The 19,462-nt window shown below is 38.8% G+C and overlaps 1 protein-coding gene across 13 annotated transcripts in view; it reads right to left on the reverse strand.

The window, feature by feature from the left end:
• The window catches only part of PDLIM5 (PDZ and LIM domain 5), a 130,929-nt gene that overhangs the window by 31,962 nt on the left and 79,505 nt on the right, over window positions 1–19,462 (reverse strand). For 5 of the 13 annotated variants that reach the window (XM_074905557.1, XM_074905555.1, XM_074905554.1 and 2 more), the window contains 9 exons: window positions 18,213–18,249; window positions 15,930–15,959; window positions 14,136–14,270; window positions 13,242–13,358; window positions 9,700–9,828; window positions 9,155–9,334; window positions 8,328–8,414; window positions 6,504–6,647; window positions 5,515–5,646 (listed from right to left, as the gene is read on the reverse strand). In XM_074905557.1, coding sequence (XP_074761658.1) covers window positions 5,515–5,646; window positions 6,504–6,647; window positions 8,328–8,414; window positions 9,155–9,334; window positions 9,700–9,828; window positions 13,242–13,358; window positions 14,136–14,270; window positions 15,930–15,959; window positions 18,213–18,249 — 991 coding nt within the window. Of the gene's footprint in view, window positions 1–5,514; window positions 5,647–6,503; window positions 6,648–8,327; window positions 8,415–9,154; window positions 9,335–9,699; window positions 9,829–13,241; window positions 13,359–14,135; window positions 14,271–15,929; window positions 15,960–16,599; window positions 17,595–18,212; window positions 18,250–19,462 lie in introns of those variants that run through there. The other 8 variants (XM_074905561.1, XM_074905564.1, XM_074905563.1 and 5 more) reach the window with 4 other exon arrangements.

A 19,462-nucleotide genomic window follows, 5' to 3' on the forward strand; every position in this document is an offset into this window, starting at 1 on the left:
TCCAGAAAACAGGTCCAGCAAAGAAGAAAGATGAAGACACCTCTCTCTCTTTGACATATGCAAGCTGGTACATGACAATGTCCTGAATTTCCATGAAGAACAATTCCTCCCACAAAGTGGACCCCTATTTTGTCAGAGTAAGGACATATATGGAACAGAAAGAACTGTCTGGGGACCCTTCTGAGACCTGAGGACACACACAGGGCTTCAGTGCCAGTGCAAACTTTATCCAGAGCTCACAATACGCTCCTCAGACTGATCCCATCCTGATCAACAAAAGCACTGTGGAAATGGGCAAAACAGACTAAAAAGGAAGCAATAATTCCTCTACTATTCCTCCTCATCTTCCTCCTCAAATACCAAATATTGTATTACATTCTGGTTTTTGGTGGCAGGACAGGAAGAAAAAGATATTTGTCAGGTGACTGTCCCATCACTGAACATGGTACTGAGAGCTTCTTGGATGCTATAGAGATGGGCAAGGAACCTGCATGGGAGGAAGAAGGTCCAGGTCACATGTGAAATGAGCACCAGTTTTTCAGAGACCACTCTGGGATATTTGCAGCCATACCACATGTCCTTCCTTCCCAAAATCAGGTGCACCAAGGCAAGGCCAAACACATTTCAGAGGCATTTTAAGAAATTTGCACTGGAAAATCATTCTGAACGTATTTAGAATTTTTGACACTCCCACCTCCCCCACTAAATCCAAGAGAAGAAAAACACATGGTCTGGGGCTATATAGATGCCTAAATCTCCCTCCATCCTTCCATGGAAACTCCTAAATAATGCTGCATAGAATTTCTTCACACACACTTTAAAGAAGATAACTATGTGTTATGTTGTCACTAGCCAAAAGATAAGCTATGGTCGTAACTGAAAATGAAATACAGCTTGTCCTTGTGTAACTTCTACCACCACTAAAATGGTAGCAAAGGCCAAGTCTCCCAGACTTTTCCAAGCAGGTTCAAGAGGTCTGGGTGGACTTTTTTTTCCTTCATGCAAGCCCAAGATACCAGGTTATCTATCTGTAAACATAATCACTTGAGCCCCAAGCTCAGACTGGTACATCAGTATTTTCCTAATAGTTGTTTGCATTATAAATATTTTAACTCCCACTTGTTGTACAGAATGACTGTGTGAGTTGGGAACAAGTACCCTGTGGTCTGAGGAAGCTTGCTGACAGGAGAGGTCATGCAGTATCTAAGAGACAGTCTGTAAATGCTTTCTTCAGATGGCCAGGAATTCTGTGAGGTTATTTTCCCTTAAGAACACTAAAACTTTAAAGATTTAAAAAAAAAAAAAAAAAAAAAAAAAGAAAAAAAAAAAAAGAAAATATGTGAGAAAATCACTCTTCTTGGTTTCTGGCATAACCAAGTGGAATATGATAGCCTTGATTCTGCTTTATGGCTTCTAAAACCAAAAATGTTTAACAAAAAGGTAAGACTTCCTTTGCATTACACATTGCTGCCTGTTGGTTGTCTGTTAACCCCAAGCAGGCATTGAGCATGCTGCAGAAACCTGAATAAATGGCTTCTAAAATACACACAGTGGTTGATATAGCACTGAAGGAAAAAAAAAAAAGACATTTTTAAAATTAACTTTTAAAACATGTATATTAAAGAAACTTTGCAACTGCAAAGGAAAGAACAATTTGTCTGCCCTAAGACCAAGTAAACTGTTACACAGATGCTTTTCCAAAGCTTTACAGCAAAGTATTAGCACAGCCGAGATAAAACTTGAATCTCAGATCTCAATTTCTTGTTTAAAGCTATGTTAAGTTGTACACATCACATGATGTATTTTGTCCAGTATCAATATACATGTTAGTTGAAGACATTTATAGCAGACCAGAAAAAGCCAGGTATAAGAATGACAGAAAAAAAACCATGAACGGGGGAAATACACTTTTTTGCAATGGCTTTCTGGTATAACAACAGAGAAACAGAAGACAAGAAATACTAAGTGCTGACCTTGTTCCCACCCTTACTGCAAACCCATGGTCTCAGCCAGCTTTTTAAACCAGTAAAAACCTAGCATGTGTTCCAGTAACTCACAAAAAGTAAGAAAATGCAAAATAAAATCATAAAAAGAAAGAGCAGAGAAAGTCATGTGGGTGGAGGTATTTCCATATCAAGTTACAGTGAGGGAGTACATAACCCTTCCATAAGCAGTGCTCTACACGGAAACAATTCAAAGCATTTTTCAGAATAAGTTTTCTCTCAGAGTCAACACCAATGTTTATCTCACAAGGCCAGACTAACTTCTTTTCAAGTAATCATACATGGCATAGTGTCAGGTAGATAAAGCAAAAGCCATGTCAACGCCCATTCATGCTAGCGCCTCCCAAAATTTCACAGCGTTTTTGTCATGCAATTTAATTTTAGGACAGAGCTCTAATTCTTGGAAACACAAGATAGTAAATACATAATTTCCTTTGCTGCATATATGTCATTTGTTAAAAAACACAAACCCCCATAAACTTAAGGCTATCTCCACTGCCACCAGGATAAACACTTTAGTGAAAGACTGCATGGTTGTTATACCAAAAAAAGTCCGTTTCTGAGAATCTAGTAGGGGAAGAAGTGTGGATGTTCAGCACCACTTCAGGCCAGTTAATAACAGACACTAAGTCAGAAAAAGGTCAAGCTCTCTGGCAGCTACTCAGTACAGAGCAGTTTAAGACAGCCAGCTTTTTGGAACAGAGATGGTGAAGTGAGAGGGATAAAAGGGGAATATTTCTGGAGCAACCCTACTGCAGAAGAAAATTGAAATCCTGCTTTTGTTATAGCTACAACCTTCCTGAATTTTTCCCCAGAGATAATGCAAACAAGCTTAAGCTACCTCAGTAAAGTAGATTTGTTACCTTTTCATGAAAGTTATGTAAGATAGAGCTGGAAAACACAAACCCCAAAGTTGCTTAAGCTTATCTACTTGGCTTTCTGGATTGAGCCAGTTGTGTTTTGAACAAGTTATTCTACTATACAATGTCATATACTCATCTCTTTAGTTAGGGGACATAAAATTTCAGCTCTCCTTCCTTATCAATGCCTATGTTGCAGGATGAAGTGAGCTGCCACTTAAAATAATTTTTCAGCATTACATTTGTGCACATATTACAGTATGTCATTAGATGGACAGTAATGCAAAGACATTTTAATACCTAGTTTCTCACACTCACTGGGTACCTTTCTCTCAAATTATAACATTTTTGGTTTTTTCTGACATAATTGATTGGTTTTGCTTGATCTTTGTTGAACTTGAATGAGAACATGTACTTACTGAAAATAAATTGAAAGTGTAATTTGTCATCTTTAATCTCTTTCTCCTACATGTTTCTCAAGCTATATAATAGGGCTGTGCTTTTTTCACTAGGATGAGGCAGCACAAAGCTTCACTTCTACGGTTCCATCTACTGGCAACCCCTTCCTCCTCACCAGTGCTGGAAGCTCAGATGAAAGTAAGGAAAACAGAAATAATTACCTTGGTATGTCGTATGATAACTTCAGATCAACACCAATTATTTTGGGAAAAATCCTTAAAAAATGCAATTTGTGCATAGCGTTCTTAGACTAACTACTGCTACACCACACTTCCCAAATTTCAGGTCATATCCTATTTGGAATATCCCTAACAGCCTGAAAATCATACGCTTCCTGTGTGGGCCTTATACTTACACCTGTACACAGCATCCTGAACCAGGAGAACCTGGCTATTGCAATGGTTTAAGAGAAAATTTGTTCTACCCAAGTTTAGAAATAACATTTTAAAAACCCTAATAATCTGTGGATGTTTATTTCAAGCCTTTTAACCAGGATCTTGATATACCTAATGCCAATAAGGTTTTTTGGGCAGGCTTATATCGTCTCTGTATTCCCAGTATACCTCCTGGCTCCCTGGCACATCTCTTTCCAGCTCTGCCAGCTGGAAGAGCAAAACAGAGAAAAACCTCCAAAACTCCCCTTTAACTATAACAGGATGAAAGAAGTTCTCTGTTGCTTGCTGCCTTTTCCAACGGGAAGTCCCATGTATTCATAAGGGACAGCAACTTGACAGAGCCAGTTCGGGAATCTCAACTTTCTAGCAGAAATAGGTATTTGCATCTCCAAAAATAGACATTCAAACAAGGAAAGTTTCTCCCGTATGGTAATGGATAGAGGCAGTTTCAGAGTCAGGAAGGTGATCGCTTCCATCCTTGTAACAATCTACCTTTATTTGCCGCTTACACCATAAACAATGCACCTTAGTGAGCATAGGAAAATAGAAAGCGGAAATCAGAGAATTAATTTTCACCACAATTACTGGCTCTACTAAAGCATCAGCAAACAAAGATCACAGCTAAAGAATAAAGTCTTGCTAGCAGCACATCCTGGACTTCGACCGTGGTGCACAGGTATCACAACTCCTGGGGAGGTTTTCCCTTTGGATGTGCACATAAAAAGATTTCCAAGCAGAGTTCAGTGACAAAAAGAAAATTAGTATTTATGGTTGTGTTATATCACTATAATTTTGTTAATTTTATTTTTTTCTTTTTAAAGTGGATATGCCACAACGTTGGAAAATTTCATACAATTTAAGATTGTCTGTTAGTGTCTAATAACTACCATTTCCCCTCCCCAAAGTTAGTGCTACTGTAGCCTTTCCTAGAGACTGAGGTCACCTTGGAAGCAGTGAAACATGATGGAAAGATCTAATACTTCTTATCCAACAGAAATTTCTTATACCAAGTGGATTTCAGCTCTACTTGTAATTGGGCCTTTTTACACTTATGAAAATGCAAATAAGTACACCAAAACCCACAAATTATTTCTTTCTTAGCACAACTTAATGCATACTGTCCTGTAAAATATCCAAATAGATTTCTGCCTTTGAGGCTGAAGTCCATTATGTAAAAGCAGCTTTCCACAGTGTTAACATAGCTGAGGTCAGGAATTCAAGAACAAAAAGTTCTGTGCACTAAACAGAATCAGCGCTAGAACAAAGAGCCTAAGCAGCAAATAAGTTTTAAAATAGTTATTTACTGCACTGCATGCCAGTTATTCTACTTTATACTTTAAAAGTGAGCTTTGAAAATAGCAGCTCTTTGTTCCCAGAGCTCCCTCACAGCCTAACATGCCACTTACTTGCTCAAGGAACTGTTGCAAAAAATTCACCTGGATAGAGGTTTCAAGCCAGAATATCTTGTCTCTTCTCCATCCATCTATTTAGAGTGACAGTGCCTCCCTCAGAGGTTCGCAACACAGCACAAACAGCACCGTGTGTCTCAGAAGGGCACCTGATGCCAGTGAGAAAACCTTTGCTTAGTATGGTGGACTTGCACAAACACCATCAGCAGGACCAGGGTGCAGATTAGTTCTGCAAAGAGGTGAAACCAGCAGGATTTGGGGTTGGTGACCTCATGCCAAAGACCACAACAGACTGCTTCAAGTGTGCAGACAACAGAAACAGGCTTTGAAGGAGAAGCCAGCTTCTTGCAGTCCTAAGTGTCAACCACACACCACACTCGGACAATACCTTTTGCTCTTTTGCAACTCCAGAGCACTTGTGGACTTCCTGGAGGGCCCGATGGGCTGCAGAGGAGGTTTAGTGACAGGCGTGATGAGCAGGGCATCCAAGAGCGCGCGGTAGACACTAGGTTCGAAGAGTCTAATAAAGTGTTTAAAAAGACCATGCAAACAAACTAGGTGACCAAACAAAGTTCAAGTTGGCTGGGACCACTGAAAACCCAAACACCCTTATGAAAAGCCTGTAAGTTCTGTAGTAGTATGGAGAAACTGAACCTAGGATAACTGATGTGGAAATTATGTCTAAATAAGTAGTCCCCAAAGTGAAGGTCGCACACCACAGAGGGTGCACAGGACAACCCACTGGGGTGTGAGAAGAAATATGGAGTTTTTACCATTACTAAAGTAAAATAGAAAATATTTTGAAAGTACTGTTTATTTCATCTTTTTCTCATGCCTTTTCAACTTTTATCTTTATGTACATTTTATAATGTACATAACTTATTAGCAAATTAAGAAATTCATATAATTTAGAAATACATAAATATACATATATTGTATGCTCAAAAATTTTTTACTGATATAAATGCATGATCAAAAAACTTGAGATCACTGGTCAAAGTAAACCTTTATAAAAAGCAATGCAGTAAAGATATAGATGGAACTCAGTTATTAAGCATCCAGAAGTTACTCAAAGATGCAGATTATTTTTGTCACCCATGTAACACAATTGTTATTTACAGTTAGTTTACTGACTAAACCATAAAACAGATACCATGAGTATCAGAAAAGTAGAATTACTCATCAAGGTTCAGAGTGGCAGTCTGGAGCTAAGGTAAAAATAAGGCATGAGAGCCTTCAACATATTCTAATAACTTGCCCACCATGCTATTGTGAAAGAGCTGATTTTGCAACCCTGACAGGGTTCGATTATTCTTGAGAGGGCTTGAACTTTCTTAAACCAAGCTATAAAATGTTCCTTTTAAAGTTGATGTCTACCTGGCCCGAACAGCAATGGCAGCAGACACGGCAGCAGCAGCCACGCTCTTAATTTTTGATCTCTGCTTGAAAGGAGAAAGAACGGGAAGAGGAGCAGGTCCAAACTTGGGCAGACTTCCCAAAGGATTTTCCAGCAGTACTTCTCTAGCACAGATGTTTTGAGCCAACAGAGAAGAAAATAGAGAAAGCAGGAAAGTTTGACAGAGACAGTACAATACTGGAGTGCATTAACTGCTGGAAAGTTATGTTATTGTAGGTTCCAGCTCACACAGATGTCAGGCAACCTATTAGCCACTTCAATGCTGATGTAGAACACAGCAATTTTCATTTCACCCACAAATAAAACTTTCCCCTCATCAAGACACCATTCGGCATCTATCAGCCTTCAACTGCCCGATCCCAGACTCTGCTTTGCACCCCTGGGTCATTCCCACTGAGCCAGGGCCCAGGATGCTTCATGTGGGAGTGTTGATCTGCTCGAGGGTAGGGAGGCTCTGCAGAGAGACCTGGACAGGCTGGAGCCATGGGCTGAGCCCAACTGGAGGAGTTTCCATAAGGCCAAATGCCGGGGGCTGCCCGTGGGCCACAACAACCCCCAGCAGCGCTACAGGCTTGGGGAGGAGTGGCTGGAGAGCTGCCAGTCAGAGAGAGACCTGGGGGGGTTGATTGACAGCTGGCTGAACAGGAGCCAGCAGTGTGCCCAGGTGGCCAAGAAGGCCAATGGCATCCTGGCTTGTGTCAGCAATAGTGTGGCCAGCAGGGACAGGGAAGGGATCTGACCCCTGTACTCGGCACTGGTGAGGCCGCCTCTTGATTCCTGTGTTCAGTTTTGGGCCCCTCACTACAAAAAGGACATTGAATGACTCGAGCGTGTCCAGAGAAGGGCAACGAAGCTGGTGCAGGGTCTGGAGCACAGGTCGTACGGGGAGCGGCTGAGGGAACTGGGGGTGTTTATTCTGGAGAAGAGGAGGCTGAGGGGAGACCTCATCGCCCTCTACAGCTACCTGAAAGGAGGTTGCAGAGAGCTGGGGATGAGTCTCTTGAACCAAGGAACAAGCGACAGGACAAGAGGGAATGGCCTCAAGTTGCACCAGGGAAGGTTTAGACTAGATGTCAGGAAGTGTTTCTTTATAGAATGGGTTGTTAGGCGTTGGAATGGGCTGCCCAGGGAGGTGGTGGAGTCCCCATCCCTGGAGGTGTTTAAGAGTTGGGTCGACATAGCGCTGAGGGATATGGTGTAGTTGGGAACTGTCAGTGCTAGGTTAATGGTTGGACTGGATGATCTACAAGGTCCTTTTCAACCCTGATGATTCTGTGATTCTGTGATATGTGGATCCATCTAAGTCTCCATGGTGCTGACAGAAAGAGCCCTGAAGATCATTCAGCTTCTCTTATTTTTCATAATAAACAATAAATATGGAAAACTTTGGATATTTGCTGATATAACTTCAGTAGGTCTGGTTTTAGCCACTTTTACCAAAAATAAAGGCTTCTCGCCCCCTTTTCATTTTCCCTACTTATTTTCTTGGTTGGGAGGAATGTGAACAGGCAAGGAAAAAAAAAAAAAAAGCCAGACTGGCCCCAAAATAATTGTGTAGTGGTGAATCTGTAACTCAGGCTCTTATTTTAAAGTTTCAAGGTTATCCACATAATAGCTATGTATTTTTTTTAAATTCAGAAATCAACAAAATACTCCAAACATTTACAAAACTATATATATATATATATACATATATCACTTCTCAGGTTTAAATGCAGCAACACTGCCTGAAAATCCTTGCTTACACCTAGAAGTCTGCTATAGATATACCTTAAAAGATTTACCTTGTATAACTTACAGATGACTTAGACTGACAGCTTGAGGCTTTATCGAAAGAATTTGTTTTGCAAGTAGGCAGAGATCCTTCATGCCTGCCCAAAAGCAGTGAGAGAAAAGTCATTAATCACTTCTTACACCTCTGGCAATGCTAACTAAAGCTCAGGAAGAGTTCATTTAAGGGTTTTTAAAAGTCCTCCTTACCTAAAAAAAACCCAGAAAAAAACCCAAACAAAAAAAACAAAAAGAACAAACAAAAAAACCCAGGTATGGTCTAATATCCCACAGTGTTAATTACTGAGGGAAGCACTTTATTTATGTATTGGTAGACACTGTACTCCGGGTGTTCTGTCACTACAGAAGTTAATGTTTTTATTCTCTTCCAAAAACTTCAGGCTACTGGCCAATTTAAAAATACACATTTTAGAGCAAGGGTGTCTAACCTTTGAAAGCCAGGTGAATAAAACATCAAAGCACATATATTATGCACAATCTGCTGTGTCTTCTCCCCAAAACCTTCTACTCTTTGACACTATATATTCACCCCATGTCACCAACTTTTGAGAACAAAGTCATCTTCCAACCAAATCTCCACTTCCTCCTAAGGGCCACTTTGATTTTTGACTTATTTTTCTGTCTAAAAAATTCTCAAACATGTAACTGCTATTCAAATTTCCAGAGCAGTGTGAGGGTCAGGAGATACCTGTAAGCTGCTCCATCTTGACAGCATCATCCAAAAAAAAAAAAAAAAAAAAAAAATCAAATGAAACCACCACATCATGTAAAATTACAGTTTCTGATGATGCCTTTTTAAAGGCAGCTGGCCCAGATATACCTAGCAGGAGCAGGTGGAAGCTCAAGGGCCATTTCGACCAGCGGGGCTGCAGACTGGGTGGTGGGCAGGGGAAGCTCAGAGGTCTGTGTGGCCACAGCATGCTTCATGGGGTGAGGAGGCACTTTCTCAGCTGCCAAAAAGCTTGCTGCATCTGGAGCAGGCGACTCCGCAGTTATCTTCCTAGTTGATGTTAGATCACAATTATAATGAGACAACATATGGAGAAGAAATCTCTTATTTGATTAAAAACACCAAACAGTAATGGACAACTCCTTCTAGCTGGTGTTCTCACATCCTTTGTAAGAACAAGTGAGTAGCATGCAAGGGCTTATTTTAATTCTCTAGGAACCAAATACACATCTCCCCTAGGAATCAGACCATGCTGAAAACTGTTTCTCTGGGGCATATTTACAGATGAAGCTTGAGAGCTTGGAACCAGGCTTGTTTAACCACAAAACCAAACTATTTGGATAATTTAAAGTAGTTACTCAAAAAACAGACAACAAACTTGAATGAGAGCACAATCAGTGTATTAGAAACTCTACCTAGCGTAAGTAGATGACACTTCAGACACTGTGGCTACTTGGTTGCTGGTATGTAAAACCTGAACAATTGCAGGGGGTTGAGATGCACACTTGGGTAAGGCTTCCAAAGGGTTCTCAAACAAAGATTCTCTGAAGTAAAAGAAAGCAGAAGGACAAGTAGCATTCACCACAGGAAAGCAGTAATTTCCCCCCTTATTTTACTTCCTCTTGCTTGTCACTAACCAAGATAATCATAAAAGATCTGACAGTTTTAGTTCAGTCAGTCTGAGACCTCCTCTTCTTCCCAACCTGATGCTCACTTGCCAATTAAATGAGCAACACCCATTTTTGCAAATTCCCTATTGTATGATGACTACAACCGAAGGAAGTTGTTTAGGAAACTGATGTAGGATGTAGAAATGTTAAACCTATGAAAAAGGAGATCTGGTTGAGTTAAGGAGATTACAGCAGCAGTTACAACAATTCATGACAACACAGGGGTATGCACAGGTTATACTATTTCCTGGAGCTGCCCTCAAGTTCTCCAAAGCTTCATACAGAATCTTTGTGAAGTTTTATAAGACATTAAAAGGGCCTTGAAGAAGGCAAGGAGAAGGGAAATAAACCACACTGGATATATGCTCCAAAGGGAGAGCAAGCTGACTCCAAATCTTATTCATACACACATAGTCTTTTTTTCCCATTTTTCATTTGCTTTGACAGTAGCTAGAAAAGAAGTAAGAAATTACTCGGAGATTACAATTTCTGCAGAGAATATTCTTGGCTGTCCACTAATTAGAAAGTACACAACAAAAATCAGGATTAATACCTACTATTTAATACTTTAATAAGTCTTTGTATTTATGACTATCAGGAATGACTCCATTAAAAGATAAAAGTATGTCTGTATGACTATAAAAAGCATGTATATAAAAGAGTAATCTAAAGGCTTGTTGGCACTGGATCTGCTTTATATTAGTTATATATTTCTCAGGAGGTGCCAGATTCTGTGGTTTAACATGGTCTCAAGTTGCCAGGATGACTTTTTAAGATGACTTTTTGCAAGCTTCTGGAAAGGCTGTAATTGCTCTTAAATATTTTACTGCTAAACTTATAGGAGAACATTGCTTATATGAAATTGATTAACAATATACCATAAATTACAGTAGTTGGCTATATTGTCATATGAATAGTTTAGCCTTTCAATAAAGAACTAAAACTACAATAAAAAAAATTTATGCTTTCTATTATGAAGTCTGCCTTATAAGCAGCAAGCCTAACTTTAATCCAGTAATAAAATCCAGATCCTTCATACATTTCACAGCAAGCTCTTTCTCCTTCTTGGTGGTTCAGTAGTGGGTGGTACAAATCACAAAGCTTCAGCCAAGAAAAGATGGAGCCCATTAGAAAAATAAAAAATGCCAGTCATTGACAGCAAATGCAGGGCTTTAGTGGCTAAAGCAAGTCTACTGACCTTTGGATGGCCCAACTCTGCTTTACTAAGTGTCTGACATGGCATGTATTAGTTGCTCCATACGGATTTCTGATAGCTGCAATTTTATAACGAAGGTGTTTTGGAGACCAGCTTTGAGTGTATTTCCCACCTGACACTTATAAAAGCAGTGACACTGGCTCAGTAACAAAACATAAACAGCAAATATAGTTGCCACACTGATGACCTCTCATTTCAGGAGAGAATTAGACTATGTAGCTTCACCAATTTATGTTCTCCTTCACACACTCAGTGCTAATCCTTCCTTCTACAGCTCTGCAGAAGCTGCTCAAATTTTTGCCCTTCTTGAGTAGAAATACTCATCATCTACTTTTTTGACTATTTATTTGTATATTCACTTCATGTGAATATATATGTATATGTACTTCAGCTCTCTTCCTGAACCACCATGAATGTAGCTGTCCTTACTGATTTCTTGTGGCTCATCTTAAAGCTGTTCTCTTGCTAGGTTAATTTCGCCAAATAATAAACTTAGAGTCATAGGTCTTGAGTGAGGGTAGACTTAAATTTCCTTCCCCTGGACACAGATCCAGAGCTAGGATTTAGAAAGAACTTCTTGGTACTCAGAACACAATAGCTGTAGCAGTATCTGCAACGTATCTGTGGCTCAGTGGGTAAAATCATACTAGAATTTGATTGGTAGACATCCAAATCAATTACTGAAGTAGTACTTTTCCCCCTGCCTTTTTCATCCCGGGTTTTCTGCTTAAAAAAAAAAAAGAAAAAAGAAAAAAAAAAAAGAAAAAAAACCCTAACCAACAACAACAAAAAAAACCACCACAAAAAACAAACAGCAGAACCACCACGAATCTTGCCATACACCTTTTGCGTGTATCTTTCATCTCTGGTGACTCATAACTACTCACCCCATCACCCCATCTGCTTCCTGGGATTTAAGAGAACACGCTGCTGAAACCATCACAACTGAATCTTCCTTTTCTGTATTGGCTCAAAACAAAGGTTACCATGAAGATACTGGCTTGCTGTACAAGCAAACTTCTGTCATCACCCACCATCCCTTCTCCTGACTAATCTCATGTTAGCTCATGAAGGCACCCCTCTTCTCCCAGACTTCAAAAAAGCCTTCAAGAGACATCGCAACAAACAGACTTGACATATTCTGTTGTGAGGTTTCGCCGGCTGAGACTGTTGCTTTAAAGGGGAAACTCTCAATCCCAAACCTTAATATTAGATTTCTAGTTGCAGAAAGCCCACAAAGGTATGGGCAATAGTATGTTTCTGTATGATTTTCACAAGGACAAGTCTCTGTCTGGGGGCCTGGCAGGCCCAGGTACTATTCATACAAATCTCATTTTTAACGGAGCAGCTTTGTTTTGTGTTACAACTTTGTGCTTATGCATGTGTAATGAACACTAGCTACCTGGAACTAAAAAACACTCCTGCACTATGAAACACAAACCATCAGAAAATGTTACTGACCTTCAATAATATCATCATAACCCTCCAAATTACTGTCATTGTCTTATATCCAAAATTACCATCGCTGTCTAGTACCCACAGATGACCTCCAAAACATCATAATCTGCCAAGGTAAGTGCCAATGAAGTTATCCAAGGGCAGCGACAGGAAGTTTGCCAGGTAATCACCTAGTTTTCTTTGATTGCATCATAGCACAGCACAGTGTGATGAACGAGATAATCTACTTTTAAAAAATCTTTTTTATATTTTTAAAGGCACTTTTCTGTGTGTTGAGGAAATGTGAATTCACTTTTGAGTTGTTGAGACCACTGATAAGTTACTCCATGAAGTGATAGAGTGGATACCTACTGACAACGTAATGACACAGACTAAATATTGCATCTTACTTTAACTGTTATCCACAAGACTGTTCATGAATCTGCTCAGCTTTACTTAATTTCTCTTCTTCCCTCTCCTACCATTTTCAAGAAAATCCCTAGTCACGCAGATTTATAAAGTTTATTTTAAGTGAATGACAGACAACCCTCTCTCCCCCAAGACAGACAAATCTAAGCTAGAACAACATATAGCTAGATCATTAACCGAATTGAACACCCTCTGAAAGATTTACCTCCCAGGAGCTGCCGCAGCAATGTGTTCAGAAAGTCTGAGAAAGGGGACACTGGCAGGGGAGGACTCTCCTATCGGCAAAAGAGCAGCTGCAGATTCTGGTCTAGCACTGTTTTCACTCCATTCACAGTAATAAAACCAAATGGAGGCACACAGAAAAAGAGATTTTTAATCCACATTGAAACAGTATGTTGAACAGGAGACACTGTGCATGAAAGTGTTAGTAAATGGGGAAGGGAGTGGGGTGAGGGGAGAAACACCAAAAGCCAAAAAACATGGAGTTTACAGCAAAATACAAATAGGGGGATAAAATGATGCACAATACACTTAGGAAGTGTCACGATATTACTGAAGGTTGAGAAGAGTTCTGCTGCCTATAAACTCAGAAATCCAAGTAGTACTTTACATTTATAAAGATGGAACACATATATTTAGTGTTACATTAACGATGAAAAAATTTTAGGAAATACTGGAAAAGATAGACACAACTGCAAGTAGGATTCACTCCCAAAGTTTTATACAGTTCTTGTTGCAATTTTTTTACGGTGTTAGTTTTGTGAAGGTTAGACTGTATATTTTTCAATATTTTTTCATATCCTTTTTTCAATTGTGATAGAAAAAAAATATATAAATCTAGAAAATGTTGTCTTAAAGCCCTCTACTTGAAGAAAAGCACCCATCTGACATCCCACTGTTATACACAAAAATAAAACTGTGAGATAGAGATTAATCACAACCTCAAGTTTTGAGCAGACTACATTAGCCACAGAAGTAGGCATTGCTGCCTTCTTTTTTATATATATATTAGCATGCAAAATTAAATATCTTAATAAAGTAGTGAGTCTTTAAGTGCTGAAAATTGTTAAACAGACTCAGGAATGACCAGGGAGCAGACCTCATATGTGGCAAAGGCGTAGATTGGAATTCTGATACAGGCGGCACCTCCAAAGTCTGGGTTGCTATGGAGTTTTTATTCAGATTAATACAGGTATCCTGGGCTCCTGTTCCATTAGGTAGATCTGCAGGTATGCTTTACAGATATTTATGACATGGTGAGGGGGAGGAAAAATAAATATATGATTTATGACAGGTTGTTTCAAGGCTGAGCGTGGGATAAATATCTTCCAGTAGCTATGGATTAGCTAAACTACAAATCTGGAGAATCCAGAAACATCTTCACTCAGAACATTAGGCCAAAACTCTACAATTTAAGGCCAAAACTAAATCTGAACACAGTTGTTCAAAAGGAGATGGTTAAAAGCGAACACCTAAAACATACTTGGAAATAGGGTGCTGCAAAATTAGAACTAATCAGTTACTAACACACATAAACAAACTTGACATAAAGGCTAGACTTTGCCTTTCTAAGCTCTAAGTACCTGGTTTAAGAGTTGCAGTTTATACATTTCAGTGAGGGCTTTCTATTTCGTGTCCTTCCAGCTTCTATTTTATCCACACAAAAATCCCTAGTGTGTTACAGTTCAGGGATAAACAATAATAAAACATCCACAGGACATTTGTCTTGGACAATGCCTGCCTGAAAAGTTCTATATTATTAAATTTGGATTTTATCTGTAGCTTACTGATGGAAGAGAAGTTTCTATTTCATTTTTTCCTCAGATTCATCCTTCTAGGTGATCTCTTAAATGTGAGCTTATTCATTTGTATCAAAACCCACTCAGGATATTTCTTCAAAGATCAGATGTATGCTGGGAATTGGACATGAGCTAAGACGTTATCCACATGCAAATGGAAAGCAATAGACAACCGCTTTTAGAAACAGTAACAAAGTCCAAAATTTAACGTCAACGAGTGTGAAATGGGGATACTGCATGAAGAGATAACATCTTGAAAGCAGTAAATGAAATTCATTTCAAGCATTCATAAAACATTTTTGGAATTAGTGATTTGTTACTATGAATATATAGGAAATTAATAATTTTGGTAGCCTTTCTCAAACTATATCCTCAACAGATCAACTCTTTGACTATCTATGTTTCATTTTCATCAAAACAGAGGCTTCTATACTTTGGATTATTTAGAGAGGCTTTGTCTTTTGTTTCTCACTAAAGAAACTCACCCTTCAAAGGGATAAGAGCTGGTAAGATAAATAAACGTAACAGTAAGTTAAATACAAACATAAAGACAGTTTCATTACTTAGGGACATCTCCAAACCATAAAAGTACTTGAAGGTCAAACCATTCTGCCCTTATGAAGAAAACTTTACAGACAGTCTAAATGATAACCTTTCATAGTCCTCTGAAACTCCTGTCTGCCTCTCCATTCATAAAAAAAGGAAAATCTTTAAACCCAGCAAAATAATTTTAACATACTCCTTCACATTCCTAATTCAATATGCAGTATTCTATCAAATGATTATATTGTGTTGTATGTGCACTCAGTCACACACTTAGGTTTAGTAACACAGGCACCACTACCAAGTTATGTGATGAGGGGGTGGGGTGGTGAGGAATCAAACCATTTGGTATTTCTCATCAAAACAGTTTTAGTTAAATTATTAAAGTGAGTATTTTCCCCTACTGTCACTAAGGAATTAATCCAAAAGGTGTGTAAGGTGTGATATGCCTTGGTCCATCATTACCACTGCAAATTTAATTGTCCTTTATTCTGTGTATTGTTAGGCATTCACATCAGTGACTGTTAAGTGTTAGATAACTTGTCTATTACCTGAAGTTTCCATTTTCTGTTTGGCTTTTCCTAAAGACAGAATGACAAATACCATAAGCTGCTGTTGTAATATATAGCACTATAAACCATCTAAAAAGGAAACAAGCTTAAAATGCTTCCAAAGGTCTCTATTCCTTTCAATTTTCCAAGCTGGGGGAGTTGGTTTTTTTATTGTATAAGTCTGCAGAAGCATTTGCAGTGGACATTGTTCACAGGACCAGTTCCATCAGAATAGTGTGTAGGTCAGCTGCACAAATTACAAGCCAATTGCAGTAGTCCCCATTAAGCAATTACAAAAGATTGGGCTTTTATATGTGCTTTACAATCCACCTTTAAGGTTTGAAACTTCTCTGATTCAATAAATGTTGCAAAAGCTGAGAGCAAGTTTTACTTAGTAGAATTCTTACTCCTGTAGCCCCCCTAAAAGGTCAATCATTTTATTGATTTCTGTAAATCTTGTGTAATTTTGGCACACACATACCCCATTTTTAACACAAACAGGAACTCTACTACTGTGATAGTTTCGTACAATTCAGATTGTTTCTACTATGCAGCAGCGATTTAATTGTTTCTCTTACTGTGATCTGTGAAGATACAATGAAACTACAGCTCCGTGCATGAGAAGACTATTCAAGGAGTCAGAGAGACTCAAAAGAAAAACAGACAGAGCTAAGATAAAAGCAACTTTTATTAAAATACTCTTCAAGCTTCAGAAAGCATAAGTTAATGAATGTGTAGCTACTATAATACATTATTTTACAGGAGAACCATACGGCCATGAAGCTTTTAGAAACACAAGAAAGCCTATGAGCTTCACTGCGCAATAAATAAATACTACCATCTTATTTTGTTCTTGTTAAGAGGATTTGTTGAAGCTCTTACAAGTACACAGCAACATTCTGCTCAATTTTTTCTGAGTTTTCCTTAATATGAACATATTACTAGTTGAAGCAGCAGAATCTTATATTGAGCTTGCACTTCTATTGACAACATTGGAATATTTTTTTTAATTCATTTTTTATTTGCTTAAAAGCAGCCTGTCTTCTTGTTCTACTTTGTAAAACATTTACAACCACTCTAAAATTGACTTGCTGAAAACCTAGTGAAATCCAAGATAATTATCCTGGTAAATACAATAGTTTGAAGTAAGTGCATACAGTCCCTCTTAATCTTCTTCCCCCAGCCCCAAAATCAAAGTAACACAATTTCTTATTCTTCTGTTCATAATTTTCTGCTTTCTAACAACCTACAGTAACTCAAACTCAGCAATGCAAAAGACTCCTTTAAGGCACAAAAAGAACTGCAACAGCCATCTCCTCCCCATGTTGGGACGTTCAGTCACCCAAGTTGTTCTGTTTTAAATATATATTTTTTGTCAACTAGTGATTAGCACAAAAACATTTTCATCTCATTTTTTACACATCAGTAGGAAAGTGTTAGAAAAGTATAGAAAAGGCTAGAATTTCTCTCGCAGTAAGGCTAGTGAAATACGTTTTCTTTTTTCTTTTTGCAAAGCAGATGGAAAAGAAGAAAGGAAGTGTTTGTATTTTGCTTTTGTAACTTGGGTAAAATCACTGGACATTAAGAACACGTGCTGAGACTTCATGGTGCCAGTCACGTAATTTTGTATATTTGGGGCTAAAGACGTGGATGGGAACCTTTTCCCTGTGGAAAGAAGTGACAGAAGAAAAATAAGAAAGAAAGAAAGAAAGAAAGTTTGTCTTAAGCATTTCACAAGCGAGCATGCAATCTCCATGCACTATTCCTATCCACACATTGCCTTCCTCTCTTGTCAAAAGCTTGGATTGGGTGATAGGCAAGTCAGCAGAAAAACTCCCACTGACTGCAAGAGCCATTAGCTTTAGCCACTGGTTGGACCTCATTCTGAACAACATCCCAAAGCAAGGAGGCAGCTGACCCTCATTCACAATCCGGAACAGTAATACTTTCCAGCTATGCCTTGCAATCTGATCCACACTTGCAAATCAAAAACTCCTGGTTAGATTTAGGAAAAGGAAAACACGTTGAGAAGCTGACCTCGTACAGAAATCAGTCCAAGTTCACAGAAAAAAACTCCTGCACAAACATTAATACTGGACTGCACCAGCAGATTTTAAAAGGTTGGTCTATGCAGAAAGAGATCTTGATTTGTACATGCCAAAGTAGAAGGCAAAAAAAGAAGCAACATTTTAATAATACCCAGGTATCACACAAATGCACCAAACGCTATCAGTTAAGAATTAAAACATGCAAAGTATTTAAGTAATAGAAGCATCAACTCACTTAGTCTTTTTTGCAGCTTCATGTTCTGGTTCTTTCACTGCAAGAAGAGAAAAAATTTTTATTTTCAAAGGCACTGTACCACCACACACTAAGATTCTCCCCCATGCCAATGCACTCACCGCAGCAGGAAATTGCAACAAGGCTCATTAGGACTCCTAGATTCTAAATACGCCCCAATGGAAATGAGGATGTCTATAAACTTCAAGAGCTCCTTTGCCAGCAGGATTGCTGAAAGGTGGCTCTGCTAGCCTCTGCTCTTTCCCTTGGCCCACTCTTCACATTGGCTTTGAGAATGGTGAGTTGAGAAAGGGAAGTTGAATGGAAGCTGGGAAGCATTTCTTTTGGACAAACATTAGGTTTCTATCATGGGATAATCCAAGCACCTGTTTGCAACCGGAATGTGACCCATCAGGGTGCTAGAGGACTGCACATGGGATAATGTAAAATCCCAGCCTTGACTTTAAGTTTGGAAAATCTAGTTGCAGTCAGTTTCTTGTAGTATTTGTCACCATGATTAATTGACCAACATGGATGACATGTTATTTGCTGTTTAGGTCTCATATTCTGCCCTTATAAGGATTAATGAAAAGAATCCAAAGGTAGAAAATGACCCATTAATAGAATACCACAACGTAGGACCACAAATCAATCAGGTAACTGTCCAAATTCAAAATATTTATCACACATAGACAATATCTTTATTTGGAGAGATGTTATCATTGGCTTCTACACTAGTTCTGCCAGTAAATTGAGGGGAGGGGGAGGGGGCTCTGATTTCCTCACTGCCTTCTTTATTGTAGCACTAGATGTGAAAAGCAGAAAAATTAAATAATCACCTCTATTTCAACTGCCTCAGTCTGAATATGACTGAGCTTAAATCTTCTGATGGCACTTCTGATGGCTTTTACACAACATTATAGGTGTGTATGAATTATAACTGACAGCATAATATGAAACTGAAGTTTCACCATAAAATTGTATGACTGGGAATGACCGCTGCATCATCTGTTCCAGTCCACAATACGTGTAATCACACCATAGCATAAGAAGAGGATGGAAACATGACTCGGGAGTAAACTGAGGAACGATGGATTTATGCTTCAGATCGATGAAACCATTGCAGGTCACATACCATTGTATGACTGTCAGATTCTCTACATGCCTGAAAACACATTAATTTTTTTTGAGCATTTGAACAGGAATGTCACTATTTTAGTGATGCAGGAGGGGAAAGAAACAATGAATACATA

Source organism: Athene noctua, chromosome 4, assembly GCF_965140245.1.
Source record: "Athene noctua chromosome 4, bAthNoc1.hap1.1, whole genome shotgun sequence".
Classification (NCBI taxonomy): Eukaryota; Metazoa; Chordata; class Aves; order Strigiformes; family Strigidae; genus Athene; species Athene noctua.